Below are 11,183 nucleotides of genomic sequence, written 5' to 3' on the forward strand. Positions count from 1 at the left end.
GTACGTGGTTTCAAGTAAAAAACAAACACACACACAAAAACACAAACATATAAACATACACGCACACACACACAAAGGCATAACGGCACAAAGAAGGTTTACAGAGTTCGTCCCAACTCGCGAGTTTCTTGCACAATACAAACATCAGGTCACTTGTGACTACAGCCAAAGCAGTATCGTTGCAGTGCAGCAGTAGTAGTGGCGGATTGAGCTTATGCTCGGGATTGAGTTCATTTTCGCCTCCTGGGTGCTATGCTTGAGTTCTCTTGGTCGGGTTTCTTTTCTTCTTCCTGTTTCTCTTCTTCTTTCAAATCCAGCATCATGTTTCCAGTGTCCTTTTCTTTCTTTGCATCATCATTTTATGTGGTCAATAAAAACACCCTTCCAAGTAGTAGAATTTATTATTCTACTAAGGAACTCCCAACAGGCGTTCCTTTTTTACCGGGAACGCTAGGAAAGACTTGGTGGTTGTGACCAATGCAGTGGCTGAGCGCATACTTACCACGTCAATGAGGTCCACTCGCGACGTATCTTTCTTATCATACCAGTGCTGATGATCTATGAGTTGTCGTAGCAACTCGATGGGTGGCTGGGCGCCGTACTTCTCCTTAGCCGGCATGTTAAGGTCGTCGACGAACACAATGCACTTCTTGCCCATCGGTGGACCGTACACTCCCTTGCGACGTCTGTAAATTACAGCACACACACAGGCACACAGGCACACATAGACGCACATACACATACACACATACACATACACACACATACACACATACACACACACACAAAACAGACAGACGTGCACACACGGTTAAAGGTACACACACGCGTGCACACACAAACAAAATAGCCAAAAACATTTGTCTGAGGCAAGATACACACAAACACATGATTTTCAAAGAATGGTAAAATTCCGATTCAGCGGGCTTCAAACTCTAACAAGACCCTTGGCGGGGACGTTGCTGATTAGCCGTCACCTAGACAACGAGACCGACCTGGTTCCAATATCCAATACTGGAGATGTTGAACATGAGAATCTGCAATCACTACACTACACACCTGTCCAGCTTGGCCATCATGATGTCTTGTGTCATACTGGCTGTGGTACGCGCTGAGAAGTTGACCACGTTTGGCAGATACCTAGGCAGAAACAATCAGACCGTGACAGTGTTGGATCATGAAGGGCCACTGCAACTGCACTGTACGACCTATTGGTAGCTATGAAAGTTGTGATTTCCAGGCATACAAGGTTACATGGCAAATCACCCTGGTATGAAGAAGGCATAGTTACAGACAGGAGAGATATGCCCATACTCAACGGTGGCGTTCCAAATCTCTAAAGACATGAAGGTGGTTGGTGCTATGGTCGTCAGAGCTCGCACTTCCTGCTGACTGACTGGCAATTAAAGACTGGGCTGAAATAGTGAGTTATATCCATGTTACCAAGAGTCCATAAGCCCAAGAGTGTGCAACTGGGGTCTGGCTGCTGTATGCCTACTGCGCTGCGGAGTTCCAACATTACGTCATGCCGCTGAGGCACAGAGGACAAAACTCCGCATTCCGCGGTGCTTGGAACCAGGGAGTAGTGCAAGCGCAACGAACGTGTACGTCATGTTTGACGTAATGTTGGAATTCCGCCGCGCGGATCTCCATGTACAGAGTTGCACACTCTTGGGGCTATGGACTCTTCATGTTCCTGATCAGTGACGTTATTCCACTGAAGGTCACAGGAAAACGTTCTGGATTCTAACTTACTACGTTGCTTTGTATGTGTGTGGACATGACAGCATAGTTAATTGTTTGAAGTTTGAAGTTTTATTTTACATCAGAAACCAAACGGGCAGTGATGCCCAATAATGATGGTGATAGAATAGCTCTGCTTTTATTCTTACTTTTCTTTGGGCAGGCCCATGAGATAACTGTTGGTGATGGCTGACTTGCCAGTTCCCGTTGGTCCGACAAAGAGAGTCGGTACCTCGTGTGATAGGAGTGTCTGGAGGAAGTACCTCTGTCTCACTGTCTCCACCGTGGAGATAATGAGCTCAGACGGCTGAGAAAGCGAATGAACACGACACATAATGCACCTGGTTACGGTGATAACATTATAGAACGAATGACGTAACACAAACGTCGGGCCAGGCTTGAGGTTTCGTGTGTAAATTAGTTTTCATGTTGACTCAGCTAGGTCAGAACACAGTATAGTCAACTTCGCTAATAACGACTGCGGATATAACGACAATTCGCGAATAACGACAGAATTTCCATGCCCAGAGCAAAGTCCCATCTAACTGTAATATAATATAATAATGATACTTCGGGTATAAGGACACTTCGCGAATAAGGACACTTTTCTGATGCCCCGCCGAGTGTCGTTATACGTGAATTTGACTGTACATGATGATGAACCCAAAATGATACTCATATTGCCCCACAGTCAGTGTCAATATACCTGCACACACAGAGAAATGAAGCACATATGTACTCCAGTGGGACGATGCCTCGGCATACCTTTGCATTAGCGGCAATCGACTGCTTCTCCAGCAAATCGGTCCAAGGTGCCCAAACACCATTAGCCTGCTTGATAAAGTAGTAGTCGAAGACTGTCCGCTGTTCTGGCAACAGGGCAGTCTGTACATAGAGGCAATAACAACATAATTATACAAATTGGGGTTGCAAGGAATATATACTCGATTGATATCTGTTTAGAAACGCGATAGAAGGAATATTTTCCCCTTTTGGAATATTCGTTTCAAGGAAGTGTACGGGGGTTGTGACATGTACAAGTGTGCGCGCTCTGGAAGTGTTGACCTGCGATGGTACCAGTAGTACTAGTACTGATGTCGTCACCTTGAATTGCGCCATTGTATGTGCATGGATGTGTGCATGAAGGAACAGCCGCTCTAAACTATTTCCCCGAAAGAATAGTCGATATTCGTTCGATAAGTAACATATCCGTTCGTTAACTAACCTTATAGAATGTTCGTTTGTTTGGACCTTGGGGAGGGTGAAAAGGCGACAATGTCCATGCAATTGGTGAAAAAATAAAATAAAAATCAACAACAACACTATTCGCTGACAGCCATCTCACCTTGCTGATCTTGCAGCTCTTCGGTCGGGGGTTGTCCTGATCCGTGCCGCTGATCAACGTTCGAAAGAACGGATCAAACTTGACCCTGCTGTCTCCAGTCAGCATGCCACCGACACCCCAGGCAATAGCGAAGAAGAACAATCCAGGCATCCAGGAGAGGCGCTGAACACAACACAACAGACCATGGCAGGCCAGCGCACAATAAACAGATACTAAAACTCCACTGCATGCATCTTTATAATCGAGAGGCCAATGACTCTACCGTGACATAAGCTAAGGTTCGATGCGCAACACGCGTTATACCCTCCCCCATCTCCATGACAACAAGACGTGAGTAAACCGCAAATCAAATGGGATTTTCGGTATTGGACCACTTTGGTGGTGGGTCTGATCAACTCAACTCCCACCTTTCTATAAACTGCACCTTCGCCTTGATCCTTGAGGCTGGTGGCGTTCATACGGATGCGGAAAACACAATCTAGCCGAGTATCGAGCAAACCGATATTCAAAAAGAACCATGATCCCGCACACCCTTAGTACCTAGAGTACCAAACGTCCTGTTTGATGATCAGCTGGCTTAGTTTCTCTCCACCTCTATCCTTATTACATCCCTCCCCAATTTCATTAATTACTGCTTTCTATCTGCATTCGCCACCTTTTCATTGGGCAGATCTGCCCGTTTGGCTTGCGAATTAAAATAAACACAACAACAACAACAACAACAACAACAACAACAACAACAACCCTGGAAATCTAGATGCAAATACAGTGAAATCTGTCTAACACGACCTCTCCAGGGATCTTCAAAACATGCTCTCTGTTACCGGGTGGTCTCCACATCCAGGGTCATTTGACTGGAAATAGCATTCCTTGGTCCTGGTTACAGTGGTCTGAGTCTAGGATATGTGGTCACCTAACCTGAGTGGCCGCCTTGACAGGTTTCACTGTAGACTGCAGTTTAATCACATGCATGCCATTGCAATAGACCCTTTGCACAATAAGCGAGAGGGGTCGAGACGGGGCATGCTGTGCACGCGCTGCACACTTGGCATGCAACCAGCATGCGTGGTTTGCTGCAGGACGTGATCAAGTTTCCTGTGACAGGCTGTGTTTTCACGGTCCCGACGCGATGTTCATGTATGTACTCCGCAGCCTTTTTTCATTTGAAGTTTCTTTAGTTCTGAAGGAAGAAGTTCCGAAACGCTTTCCAAGGACCACTGTTGGGTTCTTGTTTGCAGCAACCGTCATCCCTAACGTTAGTCTAAGAAACCCACTTGTCTTTCCATGCGTTCCCTGGTGATGCTGGCATTCCACACTCTGGAATCCTGGCTATCTGGCGAGAAGAGGGCCGCAGTGCTGCGATATCGTTCCCAGTGTTGTGCTCGGAACACTTTATCCATGACGACTTTCATCCGACCTTGCTTTTGCGAAGATATGGAACGCCCTGCCAAGAGACTCTGGAGCTTGAGAAAAAGGCATGACCCATCCCTGTCTTCGCTATTGGAAGATCGACTGCTTGCTGGCGCTGCTCGAGCTGTTGATGTTGAAGTGGAGAGAGACGCAGCCTCATCGTTCAGGTGTGCGGAGAAAGTCATCTGAGTTCGAGCTGTGGCTGTGTGCACGATATGACAGACTTTCACATTATGCACATGGCCACCAAAGTAAAACTCATGGACACTATCCACGGGCCTGTTCACTTGTACTACTCCATCAGCTCCCTCTTCACTGTCGTCGGCGACTTGCCCCTGCGTTGGAGACAAGCAAGCATGCTGTGGCACTCACTCTGGGAAACAGAGGTTCATCACTCATCCACTGGGACGCATGAAATGTTGGGCACGATGAAGGTACACTCGAGGAAGTGGTGCCCTTCTTAGTTCTAGGAGCATCAGGGTTCTGCATAGAGAAGTGTTCTCTACATCGACAGGGGAGAGAAGGTAGAGAAAAGAATAATCAATTTCAATCTACAGTAATCCGAAATATCCACTGAATGCGGAAAACTTACCTCTCCAACAACTCCTTCCTTTTCCAGACAGATACGCACCCTTATTCAGCAGAAAACTGTTCAGTTCCTTCACAGACCATTCTTCATTTGACAGTTCGTCCACAGGTTCCACAGCCATCGATGGCAAACCACTCGACGCTCTCCCCTCCATCTCCAAAATGGAAAAATACAGTGTTCCACCATGCTCAACAACTGATACTCTGCACAAAAATCGAAGAGGATGCCCCGTCTCGGATCACGTGACCGTTATTGTGCAAAGGGTCTATTGGAAGCATACCTGTGCAATAGGAATATCTGCATTTCCGTCCTCGCCATTGTGTAGCAGCTCATCCATTGTACTGTTCAGCAATGACATCATACATCGGGCAAGATGTAGCGATGATGTCACTACAAACTGCTTGCACTCCAGACGGACATATTCTGCAGAAAAGCGAGCATATTGGGCAGTGCGTAAATGAGTTAGGTGTGGAATTGTCCATAGATAACAAAAAACATTTCCAACCACAAGTTTTTTTATTTTCTCGACACAGCCTGCTAAATACATCGACCAACACTTCGATCCTTTCTAGATCACGTCAGCAGTATTCAATTCAATGACAAAGCAGACAGCAGTTCAACCAAACTTCAATTTTTGTTTCGCAATTATTGTTATTTACGGGCGGCCCCAAAAAAAGTGCAACCTTTGAAGAACCCCTTGGTGGGTTATGCATACAAAAACATTGCCGTAGCTATTTCAATATTCAGCCATAGAGCAATTGTCGGTAAGTCTCCTAGACTACCAGTTCTCACCCAAGCATGGCTCAACCAGAGACCTACATGACTACACTACTACCTGTGCTCACCCAAGCATGGCTCAACCAGCCAGTCAAACAGCTGCTCCAGTAGATCTTTCTGCTCCTCCACAATACTGTTAGGTAGAGACTCCATGTATGACGTCATCAGTGGTCGCCAGCCAAGCTACAGAAAGAGAGAGATATGGCGGACACAATGAACACACACACACAGTGACTATCATCAGACATCTCGGCTTGAGGGCAGATGAGAAGTTTATGCTTTGGTATGAGTTTGGAATGGCAAGTCGGTCTTGCCTTGCTGTTAACACATGTTGGATTTCCAGTAAAGCTTAACTGTGCATTGAAGCCTAATTATTGCAACTTTGGTCTTCGAAATTCAAGATAGAAGCACACAATCCAAAAATAATATCAGATCCGCGGCTCACACACTAGAGAGGATGCTACAGGAGCACGTGATAAAGCGGTATACTACTACACAAAAGATTACTCTACACTCTACACACCGCAATGTCTGCTGGCACCAGGAACAGGGATAAATGCCAGGGTGAAAGGTTTGGCCTCTCAAGTATATTTTGATTGTGCCACAGTTGCTTACCTGGTGCGGTTCCATGTAGATCATACCACATCGACTGACTGTAGCAGGCGATGCTACCTCCAGGTCCTCGGGCTCAAAGATCAAGTTCATCTTGTTGCTCATTTGAACAATTTCACCACTCATCAAACACAGCTGTGATAGTATAACAACAGAATAGAAAAGAAGAGAGAGGAGAAAAGGACAGAGGACAGAGGACGGAGGGTCGAGGAGAGAGGAGAGAGAGAGAGAGAGAAATAGGAGAGAGAGAGAGAGAGAGAGAGAGAGAGAGAGAGAGAGATAGGAGAGAGGAGAGAGAGGAGAGAGAGAGAGAGGGGGGGGGGGGAGGAGGGAGGTAGGAAGAACTATTGTCTACACAAAGAATACATCGTTTCAGATACAGTTGAAATTGGTCACACTACAAATCAACCGACCATTCAGCAGGCTACCTCATAGCACTGTTGGTCCCATGAACATGGCTGCAAGTGCACGACATGATGACTACCAACCCACACCCACAACAAACACTCGTGCATGCTCCTCGAATTCCTGCCAGCCATTAAGTTTGCGAATACTGCATACCGTAATTCCACAAATTGTTGGCGTACATCTATTCTCGTACTTTCGGTGCATCTGCTTCACACCCAGAATTTCAATAAACAAACAGACACTAACACATATATTCCAATCAGGAGCTGTTTCTCTGTGCCTAAATTTTCTGTTTTCTGAAATCAGATTACCTTCTTATTGTCATCCAGCACTGTATTCATATTTTCAATCCACACTGCATCCACCGGACCGTCAAATACAATCCACTTGCGATCCTCTGTTGTCGACATCGCCTGCTCACGGAACGTGTTTGCCAGTACACCTGCAGCCAGTACACATATAGTGGTACACGTTGAAATTCATGTAACACAAGGTCAGTAAGGAAGAGGTTGGTGCGACTTCGGCGATACTTGGGGAATTGTGTGTTGCTCCCTGCGTGGGAGCTTGTGCTATTCCTGCCGACTTGAATTCTTGAAGTCAAGTGAGAATTCAAGTCGGCAGGAATAGCGCAAGCCCCCCACGTAGGGAGCAACACACGATGTAACAAGAGGTTAGTAAGGTGAGATACCGATAATTCACTCAGACCTGCTGGTCACCTTAACCTTTAACAGCACCCAATACTTACACACGGTCCGCATGTGCGCACACGTACATGAATGTATGCACACATACACCCATTTTTCTTTATGACAGGTACCATTTATTTATTCACAATCACGCGGCATTAGGCAATGGAAAGATGATGTTCTTGTTTTCAATGACACAAATGTTTCCGTTCCAAAGTCTTCTCCTTCGGTATCGAATAAATAGCAACGTATCAGGAACGGTTGCTGCAACTCCGACAGACACGCCACACACACCTTCATCGGCGGTGACGATACAGGACATTTCAACTCTGTGAACGATGCTGCCCCGCACAGCCCAGATATAGCAATCCTGGAGGATGATGTGCTGGCAATGTCGAAAAGGTGGTGGTGTTCCTATGAATGCGGAAAACTCGACCTGCAGCCGAGTGTCACGCGCACTGTGATCTTTTTTTAATGTCGAAAAGTGTGTCATCCCAAACCTCCGCAAGCTGAAGAGGTAGATGATTGGAAAGAAGTTGGAGGGTGGACTACCGATCAGAGGGTAATGTCGGTAGACAGAGAAGACCATGGACAAGTGCAGGCTCTATACAGTGTCAGCGACTTGCTTGTCATAGGCTACAAGCAATATGGAGGGGTACATGGGCATTACTCTTGCACTCAATATCAACGGAAAGCGAGACCGCTCATCAGTATTGTCCACCAAGAGCAGATAGCTGATGCAAGTGGCAGACTTGAATAGGAGGACAAAGCATGTAAACAGTATGTCCACCATGACAGCATCACTTTATCAGTAGCAGTGTTAGAGATTTCGCTGCTCACCGCAGTTTCTTTAGTCCAGGTTCGCGGCGTTGCTGGTGCACTGTAGCTGGCATAGCTGAAATTAGGGAGGGCTGCATGGGCATTACCCTTGCACTCCACATCAGCGGAAAGCAAGACTGTTCACCAGTATTGTTCCCCTAGAGCAGATAGCTGATGCAAGTAGCAGACTTGAAGAGGAGGAAGCAGGTAAACAGTGTTTCCACCACGAAACCATCTCTTTATCAGTAGCAGTGTTAGTTTTCTCTGCCCACTGCAGGGAGAGCCAAGTTCTTTAGTCCAGGTTAGCGGCGTTGCTGGTGCATTGTAGCTGGCTAGTAGTCCTAGCAGAAATTAGGGAGGGCTGTATGGGCATTACCCTGGCACTCCACATCCTCAACAGACAGCAAGACTACTCATCATTGTATTGTCCACCAAGAGCAGATAGCTGATGCAAAGAGAGTGTGTTCACCATGAAAAGATAACTTAATGAGTAGCAATGTTAGAAATTTCTTCGTCCATTGCACGGAGAGTGTGTCCACCATGACACCATCACTTTATCAGTAACAGTGTTAGAGATTTCTCTGTTCACTGCAGGGAGAGCTACGTTCTTTAGTCCAGGTTTCCGTCGTTGCTGGTACACTGTAGCTGGCTAGTAGTCCTAGCATAAATTTCGACAGACGTTAAGATATCAAAGCTAGAGGAAGGTGAGGAGCTTGAGGGTGACCAAAAAAGGCTGGGCAGAAGAGAAGAAGGTTGACGAAGGGCATCAGTGATGATCTGGCAGAGCAGGAAGGGGTCGCCTATGACCCAGGTGGTTCTTTTGTGATCTATGACCCAGACGGTTCTGTAGTGATGATTTGTATGCGGATGTGCCGGTATTGTAGAGGTCACTTTGCGCACATCATAATAATATTATGTTTTTTTCGCACGCAAATCTCACAAATAGCAACCAAGATAGCAGCGGAGTCGTAGATGCTACACCCCTCCCAACCTATGCATTCCTGAGCCCTGGGACATGTTGCCTAGTTCATGAACGGCTTCAGGCCGATTTCTCAAATTTAACCCTTTAAGAGCCACAGGAAATTTTCAAAATTCTGCATTTTTTCGTGTTCCTCGAATCATAGCTTCAGTTCTACTCACTCAATCCTCACAATCTAGGGCTTCCTGGAACGGTCTCCGCGAGAGGAAGAGAATGAGGTCGATCATGATAGCCAGCACACCGTCTATCCAGCGCTAGATCGCAGCGACAGTACGAAAAATGCCCCAAATGCGTCCAATTGCGTCCCGCTCCAGATATTTCATTTTACTCCATCGTGGAGTTCCAATTTTTTTGCTGTGTACTCTTGACAATATCAACAGTGAAACCCGTGCAAATTCGAGTAAACCAGAGTGACGAAAAGTCTCAAAATTCTCAATACTAAAGTTGCACTGCGCGCTTTTGAAATTGCCGCGATCGCGGCTCAACTTACGAGTGATTTATCTCAGGAACCGTTGCTTGCAGCGCTTCGCGGATTGTTTCTTCCGACAGGTCAGAGTTTTCTCTTCGCCCTGGATATTTCGATCGATGGATTTGAGCGAGATTGGACTGAGTTACGATCTTTTGAAGTTTTGCATTTGAATGCGTCGTTTACGACGCATTCAAGTATGGGGCGGCTCTTAAAGGGTTAACTTGGATATACTAGCAGTCAGGACTGATTTTCGAAACTAGCACACCAAGGAAACGCATCTGATACTGGGCATATTACTTTGGAAGGGGGGGGGGGGAGGGGAGGGGAGGAAAAGGCAACTAGGGAGAGGAGATAAGCACCGCACTCACTATACCAAGCTCAGCAGTTAACCCTTATCCAGCCGCTAATTTTGACTGATTTTGATTTGCGGGCAGGCAGCGTTTCCTTTCTGTCCATAATTTTGGTTTCCCTGTCTGGATTTTCTACATCTTTGGAGGTCTCTAACGCCGTATGTCTTTACGGACAGAATTGACTATGGGCCACCTTTCCGTTTCACCTTACTGGCACATGCATTGTGCATACTTTTTGAAGTGGTTCATAAATGTACAGTGCTACTCAATGAAATCCAGTCACGTCACTCAAGTACGCGCCGGGCGTTGCGCAGCCCTAGACCTGCGAACACTGGGCTGCAAAATGGTGCAAGGCGCAAACCTGAGTGACGCGACTGGATTTCACCGAGCAGCACTGTAGTAACAGAGGCTTACTTACCATCAGACCATTCATGTGACACAGGATCAAAGCTGCCATACAGTTGCGCCATGGTGATGGACTTGGGGTTAATGATACGATACAACACCTGAACAACACAACAGAAGAAAGAATGCAGGGATGAGGTATGAACAAGAGGAATTCAGAGATTTAGGTACCGAAGATGGGCCCTGTCCAAAAATTCGGATAATTTCATTCTTTTTCAGTGATTGGTGTGGCCCAGAGACTATTTGGAGAGTGATGGGAGAATGTCTGGTTAGAGATAAGATACGAACAAGAGGAATGCATTTTACCGAACGGATCCAGTCGCATGTTATAATCAGACAGGCAAGGGACTGGGGACGGTTGCCAGCTCTCTCGAGTCATTCTGTGCATCGCGAAACATTCATATGTTCATCCACACACTCTCAGCGCACCCCTCTTCCCGCTCCTTTTCAACCCTGCCCTTCATAACAATCATAGAAGAACGAACTGTAGCAAAATCGAAATTTATCAACATGATACTGAAGATGGATTGTGGAGCTGAAGCTTTTCCGATGTCCAAGTATTCCGAAAAAAAACTTTTCATGAAATCGACC

The 11,183-nt window shown here is 46.3% G+C and overlaps 1 protein-coding gene across 1 annotated transcript in view; it reads right to left on the reverse strand.

The window, feature by feature from the left end:
• Positions 1-11,183, reverse strand: part of LOC135825092 (dynein axonemal heavy chain 3-like) — a 107,812-nt gene that overhangs the window by 43,373 nt on the left and 53,256 nt on the right. The window contains exons 41-50 of the mRNA XM_065337830.1: positions 10,606-10,693; positions 7,196-7,326; positions 6,480-6,611; positions 5,933-6,047; positions 5,368-5,510; positions 3,089-3,250; positions 2,509-2,628; positions 1,893-2,050; positions 1,060-1,140; positions 503-686 (exon numbers count right to left, since the gene is read on the reverse strand). Coding sequence (XP_065193902.1) covers positions 503-686; positions 1,060-1,140; positions 1,893-2,050; positions 2,509-2,628; positions 3,089-3,250; positions 5,368-5,510; positions 5,933-6,047; positions 6,480-6,611; positions 7,196-7,326; positions 10,606-10,693 — 1,314 coding nt within the window. The remainder of the gene's footprint in view (positions 1-502; positions 687-1,059; positions 1,141-1,892; positions 2,051-2,508; positions 2,629-3,088; positions 3,251-5,367; positions 5,511-5,932; positions 6,048-6,479; positions 6,612-7,195; positions 7,327-10,605; positions 10,694-11,183) is intronic.

The sequence above is a fragment of the Sycon ciliatum genome, chromosome 9, assembly GCF_964019385.1.
Source record: "Sycon ciliatum chromosome 9, ocSycCili1.1, whole genome shotgun sequence".
Classification (NCBI taxonomy): domain Eukaryota; kingdom Metazoa; phylum Porifera; class Calcarea; order Leucosolenida; family Sycettidae; genus Sycon; species Sycon ciliatum.